Source organism: Tiliqua scincoides, chromosome 4 (genome assembly GCF_035046505.1).
Source record: "Tiliqua scincoides isolate rTilSci1 chromosome 4, rTilSci1.hap2, whole genome shotgun sequence".
Taxonomy (NCBI): Eukaryota; Metazoa; Chordata; class Lepidosauria; order Squamata; family Scincidae; genus Tiliqua; species Tiliqua scincoides.
The window spans coordinates 24169634-24185413 of NC_089824.1; the positions used below are offsets into that span (position 1 = coordinate 24169634).

Genomic DNA, 15780 nt, shown 5'->3' on the forward strand with positions numbered 1-15780 from the left:
CAATCCTGTCTTGTGCTGGAACAGGCAGGCCAGGAGGCCTGCACTATATCCAGTGCAAGATTGGGGCCAGAAATGGCTCAGCTGGAGGGAAAGGGAAACCCTTCCCCTGGGTAAGCCAACACAACCCCAATGGGTCTCCTCGGACTTCAGCCAACTCAGGAGGTGGCACAAGTCCAAGGAGAATGGAACGGCTTCAAACAGCTCCACGCTGCTCAGGGAATGGGGTTGGGATCCAGCATAACTGTTGGGTCCCAGCCCTGCCTCCTGCTCCCTGCCCACCTGCCCCCTGGAACACCTTCCTCCCACCTCCTCCCCAGACCATTGTGCTGGCTGAGCTCAGCTGACATAACCCTCCCTCCCCAGATCGGTGTGGAGGCTGGGCTGGCGTGCGTCCCTGCGCCAGTCCAGCCAACTTCTGAGGAAGCGCAAACGTGCTTTACAGCGCAAGGGACTCCTGCACCTGGCACAATGGACTTGCACCAGCCTAACAGTCAGATAGAATTGAGCCCTTAGTGACACAGATATGCACAAAATTATGTTGATGTGCAAACAAAGCACTTGCTGACTCCAGCTTTTCCACAAGCCAACCTCTTATAAAATGTAAGAAATAAATGTCCAATGTTCTGCATTTATTAGCTGTTTCCCTGAGCATGAAATTTTGAGCCAAAAATATTTTAAAGTAGTTGACATTTTTGTTTGAAATTTTAAAAACAAAGTCCTCCTCATTTGCCACTGATCAACCATAAACCATGCACACTAACATGTGACCCAGACTATTTGGGCATTAAAATAAAAAGCTTATAACATAACAAATTTTTTATAAGCAGTTCCTTCAAGAGCAGATAGCTTTTGAAATTTTTGGACTTGAAAATGATGCACAAAGCATTTATAACTTACACATTCAAAAACTAGATTCAAATAATCATTCGTGGAGCTCTTTCAATGCTACATGGTTAAGATCAATGATACTTTCACCTTCACAACCCTGGAGGGCGGTCTCTTATTCCACAGTCAGGGAATTAGAGGACAGGTCCTCTCATGGATTGAGAACTGGTTGAAGACCAGGAAACAGAAAGTGGGTGTCAATGGACAATTTTCACAACAGAGAGAAGTGAAAAGCGGTGTGCCCCAAGGATCTGCCCGGGGATCGGTGTTCTTCAACCTCTTCATAAAAGACCTGGAGACAAGGTTGAGCAGTGAAGTGGCTAAGTTTGCAGATGATACCAAACATTTCCGAGTGGTGAAGACCAGAAGTGATTGTGAGGAGCTCCAGAAGAATCTCTCCAGATTGGCAGAATGGGCAGCAAAATGGCAGATGCGCTTCAATGTCAGTAAGTGTAAGGTCATGCACATTGGGGCAAAAAAATCAAAACTTTACATATAGGCTGATGGGTTCTGAGCTGTCTGTGACAGATCAGGAGAGAGATCTTGGGGTGGTGGTGGACAGGTCGATGAAAGTGTCAACCCAATGTGCGGCAGCAGTGAAGAAGGCCAATTCTATGCTTGGGATCATTAGAAAAGGTATTGAGAACAAAATGGCTAATACTATAATGCCGTTGTACAAATCGATGGTAAGGCCACACCTGGAGTATTGTGTCCAGTTCTGGTCGCCGCATCTCAAAAAAGACATAGTGGAAATGGAAAAGGTGCAAAAGAGAGCAACTAAGATGATTACTGGGCTGGGGCACCTTCCTTATGAGGAAAGGCTACGGCGTTTGGGCCTCTTCAGCCTAGAAAAGAGGTGCCTGAGGGGTGACATGATTGAGACATACAAAATTATGCAGGGGATGGACAGAGTGGATAGAGAGATGCTCTTTACACTCTCACATAACACCAGAACCAGGGGACATCCACTAAAATTGAGTGTTGGGAGAGTTAGAACAGACGAAAGAAAATATTTCTTTACTCAGCCTGTGGTTGGTCTGTAGAACTCCTTGCCATGGGATGTGGTGATGGCATCTGGCCTGGATGCCTTTAAAAGGGGATTGGATAAATTTCTGGAGGAAAAATCCATTATGGGTTACAAGCCATGATGTGTACATGCAACCTCCTGATTTTAGAAATGGTCTATGTCAGAATGCCAGATGCAAGGGAGGGCACCAGGATGAGGTCTCTTGTTATCTGGTGTGCTCCCTGGGGCATTTGGTGGGCTGCTGTGAGATACAGGAAGCTGGACTAGATGGGCCTCTGGCCTGATCCAGTGGGGCTGTTCTTATCATACAGTCCAGAAACTGAAGGTTGAGGGATGAGATTTGCACAAGGCTGTTCAACAATAGCTAAAATTTTCATACCCATGAGCAACAAAAAATGTCTAGGGGAAGTCATTAAGGTGCAGTTGTTTGAAGCAGATAAAACAATATTCAATACAGATAATGTAAAAATCCCAAAGCGGTATAACAACTTTCAACACTAATTTCAAATGATTTTCTCTACTAGCAACACAGAATGAGGAACAATTACTATTCACCTGTGAGTTTATTTGCTCAGAGAGAACCACTAAGTATACATTCCTGAGTAACTAAGTATGAACAAAATGAGGCACCACCTACATATTACCACTAGTCTTAATATTTACATTAATTTCGTTCACATCTTTAGAAAGCTTGGCTCTGAACTCTTACCTCTAGTAGGAACTTAGCTACAAGGAAGTAAGATTTTTTCAAATAACTTATCCAGTGACATAGTAGACTGCAATTCCATAAGTAAGATATGACAAACATATGAAAAACAAGATTTTTTTCCCACCTAGCAACAGCCTAGCACTTTTCTCCCCAGAAGAGTAGTCTGGGATGCAACTAATGAAGCAATGCCTAAAAGAGCAGGTGCAAGAAGTCACTATTTTTTTCTCACTGGGATGACTCTACAAGCTGCTTGCACCAGTAGCTTATCATGCACTCATATCTGATTAACATACTTTTCAGAGGATCCAACCGTTTACACCAGGGGTGTCAAACATAAACTGTGGGCTGAATAAGGCCCCCAGGAGCAATTTATCTGGCCCCCATTATAATTGGGTTCTCCCAGTGTAATAGTTGGGCTCTCACATATCTTGAAAATATGAACAAGATTTGCACATCTTCTCTTCTACCATTTGCAGCTAACCAATATCCAAGTGACTACAGAGTGCTTATTTCCAGCCATCATCTGTTTAATTATGTCACATTCTGCTTAATTATGTCACTTACAGCCCTCAGCAGCACCATGAATGCTAACTTTGGCCTTCTGTATGAAACGTGTTTGACAGCCCTGATTTATCCTATGCTAAACTGGGAATTCACATCACAGGGGAGTGTCAGCAATGAGTCAAGATGGACACTAGGTGAGGATCTGTGTTCATCAGAGGGCCCACTAAGCTGAGCTCACCCCGAACCCTCAGTACTGATACAAATTTAGTACATTATTATTGTGAGCCAAACTGGGGGTCTTTTTGGAGCCAAGTGGTGAGATGAAAATGCCTAAATTTCTGCAAATATGACACCAGGGGGTAGGTAGAGAACACCATGGAAGGCCCCAATTCAGGGCTTTGCCCCAATGCCCCAGGAAACTGGTACCAGTAGTGCACATTCAGACTATGGCAGGCAACATATTCTACAAGGTCTATTCTCCCAGAACACTTCTGTCTTTTCTTACACTGCTATGAGTCAAATTAGTCTTTTCTGCACTCAATGGAATATTCTCCTCATTCTTAAATTTTCATCATGAGAAATTAAATAATTGCACAGTATTCTAAAGTGGGACAATGACAGATGTATATAATGTCATTACAGTATTGATCCCAAATCCCTTTCATAAGAATTCCTGCACTGAATTTGCCTACAGCACTGCCATAGACATGGAGCCACTACTTTCACTGAGCTTCTGACAATGATCCCAAGATCTTCTCTTACAACCAACATAGGCTCCCACCTGTATATCCATTTTTTGATCTTTATACAGGTGTGCGCCGCTTAACAACCATTTGCTTAATGATGGACCGCATATATGATGGTGGTCAAAACACAATAAAGATGCTCTTAATGAGGCAATCTCCCATAGCCTGTAGCAGTGTGTCTGTTTACACAACAGAGAGGCTCTTAATGCAAAGAAGAGGCAAAATATCTCCATTATCCTGTGCAGCCAGCTAGTGTCTGGCAGGGAGTATCTGTTACACAACAAAGGCAATAGATTGGACTGAATGTTCACAATGACCTATTCACATAACAACAGGGGAGAATGTATCCCCGTCATTAAGTGGCACACACCTGTATATGGTCACTTTGCATGTATGCTAAACCTCATCTGTCATTTTATTATCCAGTTACCCACCTGAGAGATTCTGCTGAAGCCCAGTTAACTGTTCCATTTTGACTATAATGTAAGAAGGGCAGCCCAATCCCAATAAAGCTTCACGCTGCAATCCAGTGGGGCTGGTGCAGCCTCTGCTGTATCCTGAAAGGGAACAGAGGCCACTGGAGGTCTCCTTGGGGTAAAGGAACATTCATCCCCTTATCCCAGGTAAAGCCCCAGCAACCTAGTCTATATGGTTACTCAGATCCATGCCAGCAATACTACAGCTGCAAACCTGGGCTGTCCCATGTCAGGCTTTCAGGCCCAGGAGAGGGGATAGGATAAGGCAATAGCCACAGCCACCATCCCCACCCTTCCCCAGTGCCAGCGCTGCAGTCTTCCATGCTACCGCAACATGCCTTACCAGTGGTTCTCACAAATTTAGCACCGGGACCCACTTTTTAGAATGAGAATCTGTCAAGACCCACTGGAAGCGATGTCATGACCGAATGACATCATCAAGCAGGAACAATCCTAGGCTGCAATCCTACCCATACTTACCCAGGAGTAAGTCCCATTGACTATCATTGTTAAAAGAATATACATAGTAGCTTGTTAAAAGTACAGGTCTGTAACATTTCCCCAAATGCAGTCACATGCCATGGTGGCATCAAGTCTAATAGATTAAAAATTAAATATTGAAATGAATGGGAACCCACCTGAAATTGGCTCACGACCCACCTAGTGGGTCCTGACCCACAGTTTGAGAAACACTGCCTTACATTGTTTGTGACAGCGCGCGTGCCCGTTCCTCTAGAACAGGGGTGTCCAAACATTTTAGCAGGAGGGCCATATCATCTCTCTGACACTGTGTCGGGGGCCGGGGAAAAAAAAGAATTAATTTACATTTAAAATTTGAATAAATTTACATAAATGAATTTATTAGAGATGGAACTTATAAGAATGAATGAAGGTCTTGCAGTAGTTCAAGGCATATAAAAGACCTTGCACAAAGCAAGACCAGCCTTTCCTTCACTGACACTGCTGCATCACAGATGTGAAACAGCAAGTAGTGGAGGGAGCCCTCGTCCCACAGCTCAGGCGAGAGGTGAAACAGTTGTTCTAATGCTGAGAGCAGTTGCGTCGGGCCATTACAGGCTCCAGCAAGTCTCTGGAGGGCCAGAGGCTCATTGGAGACTGAGGGCTCCCCGAGGGCCTGATTGGGAGCCCCCGAGGGCCGCAAGTGGCCCCCGGGCCGGGGTTTGGGCACCCCTGCTCTAGAAATAGCTGGCATAGAATTGGGTCATAAGTTAAATAGCCCCTGTGAATACAGATAGTGAAATCCCACCATTTACATTCCTTCCATTGTCCCTTTTCACACCAGCTTGCCCATTACTGAACCATAAGAGATGCCTTTTTTATCTTATTACCTTAAACTCTTTGGTGAGTTACCTCGTTGGCAACCTTCAGTCTCGAAAGATAATTCAAGTATGCAATTTATACCAAATTCAAGACAAAATTTAAGGACCTGTCAGATTATGCTTCCCATCTACCTCAACACAAAGCAAAAGCAACTTCCCCCTCCCCTATTTCTCTCCCGCCCACAGAAGACAGTACCCAAATGATTACCGTTCTGCCCCATCTATTTCAATAAAGGATGCCTGAAATTCTATGTATACACAATATATAAAGTATGGAAACACAGCAGGGGCAACAAACAAACCTCTAAAAATGTAAAATAATTCCGAGGTGTACATGTACATTAGTTTAAAAATGGAAACGAACACCTTTTACACTGTGAGATAATTGAATTTTAGTAATGTTTTACTCACAATCTCCTACACGGAATCTGTTGTATTCTCATACATAGAGCTAAAGCTGTAGAGGGAATTTCCATAAGATTATTAACCAAAAGAAACAGATGTGGTAAAAGAAGAAAGATTGAAAAGTATAAAAAGGAAGGGGCATGTTCACCTTTTTATGCTAGAAGCTAGTAGGAGACGATCATTGTATCATTCTTAATATCTCAGTACATAACAAAATTTATAATACTGTTCAATGCATATTCACTCAGAAATTAGTGCCAAGTTCAAAAGGATTTATTCCCAATTAAGTGTGCTTTGAACTGCAAACTCAGAAAGTGTATCTCTAGATTCAAACATGATGCACTGAGATTTGTTTTCCATTCCAACATGTACTGACTTGTCAAAGGTATATAATAAAACAGAAGAACTGAGTATTTAAATTCCATTTCTTGTTGCAGAGGTGTCTCCCCTACTTTCTTGCTGCTAAATGAAAATCTGCAGGTCCTTTTAATAATCAGAAAGAGATTCATGGCATTTTGACCAAGATGGCATTATGAAACCCTATTATATGAGAGTGAAGTGAAAATATAACAACTTTGTATTTACAAAAATACAGTTATATAATACTGCCTATTGAAAAGTGATGTGTTCAATACCAAGGACAAAAGTTAAAAGACAAAATTGCCCTCAGAATATTGAATAATCTTTAGGAAATACATATCACTAGAAGCAGAAACTTCTGATGTTACTCAAGTAAAGATTCAATAGGATAGATGGAGATAAGAAAAAGCATGCCATCTTTCAAAGAAAAGGGTGGGGCTGAAGGGATGAAAAAGATGGGCTACTAGCAGCCGGGGCATAACCTGGAATGCCGACCAATGGTGCCTTAAGTATGTCACCCCCCACACAATTAAAAAGGCAGCCACTTGCTATGATCTTCATATGATTTCTTCCATTGCAGAACTGTTAATAACAACAATAACAACAACAACAACTGCAGGACTCCCAATTTGAGTGACAGGGACCGCACAAACGAAGGAGCTCTTAGGTTCTCAATCAAACTAGAAGTCCAGCACATTTGTGTTTGAAGAAACTGCCCCACAACCAAGGTACGGAAGTGGGTGATCCAGCCAGTTGCATCCTTGACTCTTCTGCCACCTGGGGCCATGCCTGTCAATGCCACCCCCACTTAACTCAGAAATAATTGCAGTGATGTGATGACACTACCACATTTACTTCTAGGTCACTTAGAGTGGTTGCCTACTGCTCTGAGTGGTTGCCCACTTTTTTCCAAAGTGAAAGCAGCAGGTGGCCAATCAGAGCAGAGTACAACCACTCCAAGTGGCTGTGAGGGTTGCAGGAGAACATGGGGAGGAATCATGGTGCAATGGATGGCAATGGCACACCCCCAGGCATGGCACTCAGAGGTACTGGCCCCCCCTGCTTCCCACAGGTATGCTAGTGGATCCAGGGCCTCTGAGAGGAATTTCATCAGGGGGTACAAAGTTTCTTTTGGGCCCAAAAGTTTCTTTCGGGGGAGAGGAGAAACAGAATGGGGGAGGGGGAGACAGGCGAGCAGAATGGGGGCAAGGAGGGGCAAAACAGGGTAAGGAGGAGTGTGGAAGCAGCTGGAAAAGTCTTTGGAGCCCAGGTCTACCCACCTATGTGGCACTGGCAGCTAGATACAGTAATACAGAAAACCACATTCCTAACTCTCTCTAAAGTCTTATAAAGTAGAGAATCAAGCAGAAAATTAGCATCATCCTATTTAGGCTCACAGTAGAATCCTCCCAGATTTGATACTGTGTTAAGGAGTTTCACGTCTGCATTCCTTGGCTCAGCATATATGGCTTGCCAGTAGCTGCAGTCACATTCATGTGATAGTGTCCCCAGCTTTCTGTGCAGGCAACAAGTCTGAGTAGATAGGAAAATGTAAGATCCCAGGAAATTTCTGGACCCCCTCCTTTGGCTCCTTTGCCCGGGTTCAAATTATCCCCTTTACCTCCCTCTCTTAGGCCTCTCTTAGTAGATCAGAGTGGATCTACTTTCTACTCCTTTTAACAGGTTACATCTGCAGCAAGGTAGTGGCAGCAGCAGACTCGGGATGAACCCAGAATCTGCTGCTGTCTCACTCCCTTGCCACTGATGCAACCTGCATCACATTGCCTAATGGATGGGCCTCGACTGGCTATCAAAGTGTCCTAACCTTTCTCAGTTTCTAAACCTATTCCTGCATGACGACTTAATGTTTCTGGTGAATCACATTAGGCTCAAATTGGAATCCTTCTGAGATTTTGTTCAGTTTCTGGGTTGTTCAGAGTTGGGAATCTTTGTAAAGCCTTCTCTTGAGATGCTCCCTTTAAGAGCTCATCTGAGTCATACTCCTCCTAGATTAGAACCAACTTTGGTACCTTCCTCCACCTCCTTTCATTGTCTCCTACTGCCTCTCTCCACAGTCAGCTTTCTGCTCCTAACAGTCACCCACTGCTTCAGAAATCTCAAGCTTTGGGTGAAGGTTAGCACTCCTATCTCTCACCTTATACAGAGACCAATGAAACGATTTGCATATTCCCAATAGGGCTACACTTATTTAGATCAATTAAAAACATGCCCAGATTAAACCGTCAGCAGTTTAAAACTTGTAATTATTTTTAGTATAGCTACTTTAAAAATTTGCAGGTGGCAAGTACTGTCTTAACAGGAATTCCATTATGTCTGTCTGCTTGAGAGAAGGGAATTTCTCTTCTGAAATTATGCTTGCTGTGACATGTGTGCACCAACTAAGAACAAAGTAAGTATGCTTTTCTCTAAAGCTATTGTTTAATCATATGCAAATATATGCAGAATTACAAACTCATGACTAATCAGATGAGCTTTCTGGAATCAGTCAACAACTCTTATTAAAAATATTTATACACTACTTTTCAACAAAAAAAAAGTATCCAAAGCAGTTTATATAGCTAAATAAACTGTTCCCTGTCCTCCAAAGGGCTCACAACCTAAAAAGATGCAGAAGAAACACCAGCAAGTAGCCAAAGGAAGAGATGCGATACTGAAGAGAGTAAGGTACTTGCATTTTGTATAAAAATGTTTTGTATAGAAACACTTATCTAAAGAGAAACATTAAGCTTTCTGGAAGTGTATTCCTATGTTTTATTTATATAGTATTTATTCAAACCAGAGTCGCAGAAGTGTCTGTGATGTGGTTAAACAGATGACAAGCCTGTAAAGGAATGGACTCTAGCATCCTTCCATAAGACCATACTCTCGCCCTTATCTTTTCTTCAGTATCTATGCCTTTTGATTAGTTAGATGTTCTGAAACAAGGTTTGAAATGGTGCTCAAACACTGGGGTTCTCCCTAGGTCGCTTAACACCATTTCATGTCTTATTCAGAACTGCCCTAAGTTACTCCGCTTGTTCACTTTATCAAAGAAACTGTTTGTAACATGCATGCAAAAAGAGAACTCACCTCCATTTGGCCAGCTGCTGTGTCCTGATCATAATGCCCCATCATATTTGGGAAAAAGGTCATATTATAGGCCATTCCAAAACATCTTGGGATAGTAATAGGTTCACATGTGAATAAACTGTGCCCATGTATCCGGTTTATGATTAAACTCCATGACAGGAGAAATACAAAGACCCCCATCTTCCCTGAGATTTCTGTCTTCAGCACAGATTCATGATTCACTTTTCCAGGATATCAGCAAAGTAAACCTCTCAGACACAGCAACACTAAGAAAGGAGCAGCAGATCCAATGTCCTGTTTCCCTTCATGTTCTATTGTGTGCCTTGACAACTAGAAAGCTAAACTTCCCCTTGCTTGAAACCTGCAAAGGAAGAACAACAATTAAGTTAAGGAACGACAACAATTGAGATATAGTTAGTAACTGTCATGATTGATTAAAAATATTTTAAGACATTAAATTGCAAACAGGAAAAAACAAACTTAGAAATGTTTTAAAGAATAAAGCAGATCTATTATAATATGTTGTCTAAAACAGCCATTCTCAATGGGAGCCATATGGTCCCCTGGGGAACCCTAACACATTTGAAGGGGGCCACAGACTGAAAAGGATTTTATGTTAATCTGTTCATACTGTATCCATGTTTGACAGGAGGGCCCTGGAACCTGAGAAGAGTTCCTAAGGGGCTGTGCACACACACCCCCCCCCCCCAAAAGTTGAGAATGGCTGCTTTAAAAGACAGGACATACCTGGATCAATTCCTACAAGAATGACAACTAATATAATTTTAGTCCACAAAATCTTATATTGAAATACATTGCCTTTAAGATGCTGCAAGACTCTCTGTTGTTTCAGCTAAACAGCAGGACTATCACACAGACACATACTACTCGGTCTTAAGAATGAAACTCAAAGGGCCAAATCCCCAGGTGCAACTTCAAAGCACTTCAAAAGACAACCCCCAAAATATACAGGAGCTCATTACTTCTGAGCACAGGATTTAAGCATCTTTTATATTTGCTGTCCCCATAACAACTCAGTCAAACTGTAGGTAGACAACAAGCCCCAGATACAATATTACAAGAGCAGTTTTGCAAAGAACTCAGCAAGCACCTCTTCCCTCACCACATGGGACACTACAGAGGAGAAAAGATGCCTGCCATCAATTAATGTGTCAGGGACTCAGCAAGGGTTTCAAGCAAGGTTCTCATGTTACAAGATGAGTGGAGAGACTCTCCCCAGCCTTCTCCAGGTGCTTGGTATGCTTCAAACCAGTTGCCACCCCAGCCTTGCGGCTACTGCTGTTCTCTCCACCCCCTCTCAGGACCGGATTCTCACCCAGCCCCTCCCTTGGAGACAAATCCATAGTGCCAGCTGCCTGGCAAGGGCTCTCAGCAAACTATCCAAAAGCCACACTGCTGAGTTACACACATGGGACAAAGCAGAATTAAAATCAGCAGGAAATTTGGATACTGTTTCAAAACACCTCCTATTCACCTCTCTCAACACGCACACACACCCCTAGCAGTGGCACATCCCTGCTAACTGGACGGAGTGCCATGTTTCAAAGTGGTGCTCCTCTTTCTATGGGCTGCTTGCTGGCCTTTCTCCTGCATCTTTTCAGACTGCGAGCCCCTTCAGGACAGGGAACCCTTTAAGGGCCCGATCCTGTGCGTCCTTACTCAGAAGTAAGTGGGGCTATTATAGTCATTGGGGCTTACTCCCAGGTAAGCACGGGCAGGACTGCAGCCTGCTGCAGCCTCCTTTTCGGCCTGCGAGCCCCTTCAGGACAGGGCAGCTCTGGGAGCGGAGCCCGCGCAGGTCTCCTCAGAAGTCAGTCCCTCCGCAGAGCGGGGCTTGCTCCCAGGCGAGGGCTGGGCTGGGCTGGGCTTCCTGCTCCTCCGGAGCGAGCCCGCTGAGCTCAGGGCCGCGCGTGGGGCTGCCGACTGGGGAGTCGCTGCTCGGGGCTGCAGAGAGCAGCGCGCTTACCCGGAAGCAGGTCCTGCCGCGGTCCGGGAGCCTGGCGGCGGGGAGGCTCCGCTCCCTCCTCGTAGGGGAGCCGCGCGAGGGCCAACAGGACCGACCGGTGAGGAGGCCGAGCCGAGGGGCGGCGCCGACGCACCTTCCGCGCTCACAAAGGAAGGAAGGGAGGGAGGGCCGGCGCCCCGCCGGGGGCTCTTCCAAGATGGCGGAGCGCCGAGGTGGCTGTGGGGGCCGCGGCCCTGCCGCCGGTGGGGCGCGCCTAGTGGGGCTCCTTGGGGCTTCCTTCCAAGTACACCTGCCCCCTGGAAGCGCAAGCCCGTGCCTGTCTACTCAGGACTAAGTCCCATTAGAGGCAAGGGGGCTTACTCCCAGGAAAGTGGGGATAGGACTGCAGCTCAGAGCCCCATCCTATGCCTGTCTACTCAGACGTCAGTCCCATTAGAGTCAAGGAGCTTACTCCCCAGAAAGTGTGATTAGAATTGGAACCTGACTGTCAATGCTGGGATGTGCTGTGGGTGAGGAGGCAGGGGAGTCAGAGCGTCCCCACTGGAGTACTTTGAAAAGTGCCTCTGCAGTGTGAGGTGTGCAAGCACACACAACCCGCCACATAACCCATGCACTGTGCAAGTGAGTTGTGTGTGCTTGCATATCTCACACAGTGGCAGCGCTTTCCACTCTGCCTCACACCTCCAGTCCACCACACAACTCATGCACTGTGCACATGGGTTGTGTGTGCTTGTGCACCTCACACTGTGGTGCTTTTTAAAGGACTTTGATGGGGAGGCTCTGCCTCACCTGCCTCCCCACCCAGCACAAGTCCCTGTGTCAATGTCAGGCTATTGAGTTTTCTCATGTGTTGCCACTTCCCTGTCAGCTCCCAGGCACATAGAAAGTTACTTGGGAAAGGAGATGACTAGGATCAAGGCCCATGAGAAGGGGGTAAATGGGGCAATCTGTGACTGGGCCCAGGGTCCAAAAAGGGGGCCCAGGAGCCAAAGGAGGGACCCAGAAATTTCATGGGATCTTACATTTTCTGATCCCACCTGGACTCTGATCCCAGCCCATGCAGGATGCTGGGTGCACAGCTGCTGCTGTTACCAGAAGCCACATGTACATGACACTCCTTTATGGCCTGCTAGAGTAGCTCTTTGGTGTGTTTATCATGAAAGAGTGTATAGAATCTCAGCGCTACAGCTCCTACAGAAGTAAGTTTTGAAGCATGCAGGACACTTTCCATTGTAGTGAGCCTAAATACAACAATGCTAATTTTCTGCAATGATTTTCTCCATTTAAAAGATTTCAGAGAGACTTAGGAGTGCATTTGGTTTTCTATATGCACTAGTGCTGACACTGCATGGGCATGTAGACCTGGGCTCTACCTGGGCTCCATAGACTTTTCCGGCTATCACCAACCTCCTCCCCCTGCCCTGTTTTGCCCCCTCCCTCTCCTTGTTCTACCCACCCTTATCACCACCCTCCCTGCTCTGTTTCATCCCCTCCCCATCTCTTTCCGAAGGGGCCCAATAAAAACTTTGAATTCCCTGATACAATTTCTCTCAGAGGCCCTGCTAGGCTCATAGGTATAACTCGGGTGGAGCCTGAGGGGCACCTGCCCCAAGCATTATGCAGGGAGGGGCAACATGTAAGGTAGTTACTTCTTACAATATGTAAGGTAGTTACTTCCCAAGGGGGCCCCGACAGGAGAAGCCACCAGCACCTCCTCCTCCAGTGGCAACCCAGAAGTGACATTACGATGCTGTGTGACATCATGATGTCACTTTCCCAGGCATCATGGCTTCCAATTACGCCTCTGACTAGTCAAGCACTATTTCTCCCTGCTTTCTTAGTCTACCACCTGCAGGGAGTTGCTCTGATGTTTTTAGGTGTGGCAGTGCTCCAAAATGGTACCCCTTGCCTGCTGAAATCTATAGCACATGTAGTCTGCTGGGGAGTTGTACCTGGGGATGTTCAGTCAGATGCAAGATTAGCTGAGCTCAAAGGGCCTTACTGCAGCCTGATTCTCTGAGATTTATGCAGAGCAAGCTGTAGGGGGTGGTATACTGAAAAAGAAAACTGAAGAGCTGTCGAACAAATATTGCCTCTGTTGCCATCAAACCAGAAAGGGCCCTACTTCAATTGTAAAGTTGGAATTAAATTTCATTCATTCATTCACTCACTCATTCATTCATTCTATTTGTACCCCACCTTTCTCCCCAGAGGGCACCCAAGGCAGCTAACAACAGTTGAAATACATAATATACATAAAGAAAAATAAAATATAAATAAAACTATAAAATAGACCAGGGGTGTCCTAACTTTTTGGCAGGAGGGTCACATCATCTCTCTGAGACTGTGTTAGGTGCTGGGAATAAAAAAGAATTAATTTACATTTCAAATTTGAATAAATTAACAAATGAATATATTTATGGAACTTATATGAAGGAACCAGCCTTTCCTTCTGTATCAATGCTTCTGATGTGCTGTATCCTTCTGATATGCTGTATCAAAGATGTGAAACAGCAAGCAGTGGAAGGAGCCCTCATTCACAGCTCATACGAGAGGTCAAACAGTCATCCTCACACTGAGAGCAGTTGCATTTGGCCAGCAAGCGCTCCAGCAAGTCTCTAGAGGGCCAGAGGCTCATTGGAGACTGGGGCTACCCCAGGGTTGCACTGGGAGTCCTGAAGGGCTGCAAGTGGTCCCCGGGGCCAGGGCTTGGGCACCCCTGAAATAGACAATAAAAGCCGAACAGTAGCAGTGATAAAAATCATCAGTTAAAAACATTAATTTAAATCAATGTGTATGTGTTTTCTTTTGGTTTTGTCTTTAACTTTCAACTACATCTGTTTTAAATTAGGATGTAGTATTTTTTTTTAAGCCATGGATGATGCAGTTTTATAATTCAAAGGACAACTGTGGTGGTTGGGAATATCCATGCAGCCATTGATGGGTATAACTATAAGTGTAAACATGGATACTGGATAAAATAAATGGTAAAAATTACAGTAAAATATTTTTGAGAAATTAAAGTACAGTATGTAGTGGATCTTGACATTGTGAGAAACCACTTTGTTGTAATGCATATTCAAAAGATTGCTAAAAAGGTTGTTTTATATGTTTGTTTTTTTAAACTCTCCTGCTTTTTGAGCCCTTAAGGTCATGTACACATTTCTGGGAATAAGGGCTGTTGAATAGAGAGTGGAACTGAGCCAGCTTTCATAGGCTCAAGATGTTAAATCTTTTCCCACCCCAAATAAGCATGGTGTATTTTTTTTGTCACTTCATGGTGCACTATGTAGCCATTGGTTACATGCAATTGTAACTGTAATGTAAAGCACTACAGAGATCATCGTCACTGAGCTGCATGAAATCCTCTGTCTCTGCTGGAGAGAAGGTGGAGTACCTCAAGACATGAGGGATGCAAACATCATCACGCTGTACAAGAAAAAAGGTGACAGGGGTGACTGCAGTAACTACCATGGCATCTCTCTCATTAGCGTTGTAGGAAAGTTGTTTGCCCGAGTTGCACTAAAGAGGCTCCAGGTACTTGCAGAGAGCGTTTATCCAGAATCACAGTGCGGATCCCAGCCTACAGGTCCACCACTGATATGGTATTCTCCCTTAGACAACTGCAGGAGAAATGCAGGGAACAGCGACAGCCACTCTTTATAGCCTTCATAGATCTCACGAAGGCCTTCGACCTGGTCAGCAGGGATGGCCTCTTCAAGATTCTCCCAAAGATTGGATGTCCACCCAGGCTCCTCAGCATCATCAGATCCTTCCACAAGGACATGAAGGGCACTGTTGTCTTCGATGGCTCCACATCAGACCCCTTTGACATCCGAAGCGGCGTGAAGCAGGGCTGTGTTCTTGCACCAACCTTGTTTGGGATTTTCTTCGCTGTCCTACTGAAGCAGGCCTTTGGAACTGCAACAGAAGGCATCTATCTCCGGACCAGATCAGACAGAAAGCTCTTCAACCTCTCCAGACTGAGAGCAAAGTCCAAAGTCCAGCTGAAATGTCTTCATGACTTCCTCTTTGCCGACGATGCAGCTGTCACTACCCACTCTGCCAAAGATCTCCAGCAACTCATGGATCGTTTTAGCAAGGCCTGCCAAGATTTTGGACTGACGATCAGCCTGAAGAAAACACAGGTCATGGTTCAGGATGTGGACTCACCTCCCTGCATTACAATCTCTGCGCATGAACTGGCGGTTGTCCATGACTTTGTGTACCTTGGCTCAACGATCTCTGATA

The 15780-nt window shown here is 45.0% G+C and overlaps 1 protein-coding gene across 1 annotated transcript in view; it reads right to left on the reverse strand.

The window, feature by feature from the left end:
- FZD6 (frizzled class receptor 6) overlaps positions 1 to 11639 on the reverse strand; it is a 38592-nt gene extending 26953 nt beyond the window's left edge. Inside the window, exons 1-2 of the mRNA XM_066623086.1 lie at positions 11530 to 11639; positions 9543 to 9903 (exon numbers count right to left, since the gene is read on the reverse strand). Coding sequence (XP_066479183.1) covers positions 9543 to 9722 — 180 coding nt within the window. The 5' untranslated portion in view covers positions 9723 to 9903; positions 11530 to 11639. The remainder of the gene's footprint in view (positions 1 to 9542; positions 9904 to 11529) is intronic.
- Positions 11640 to 15780: the final 4141 nt, after the last annotated feature.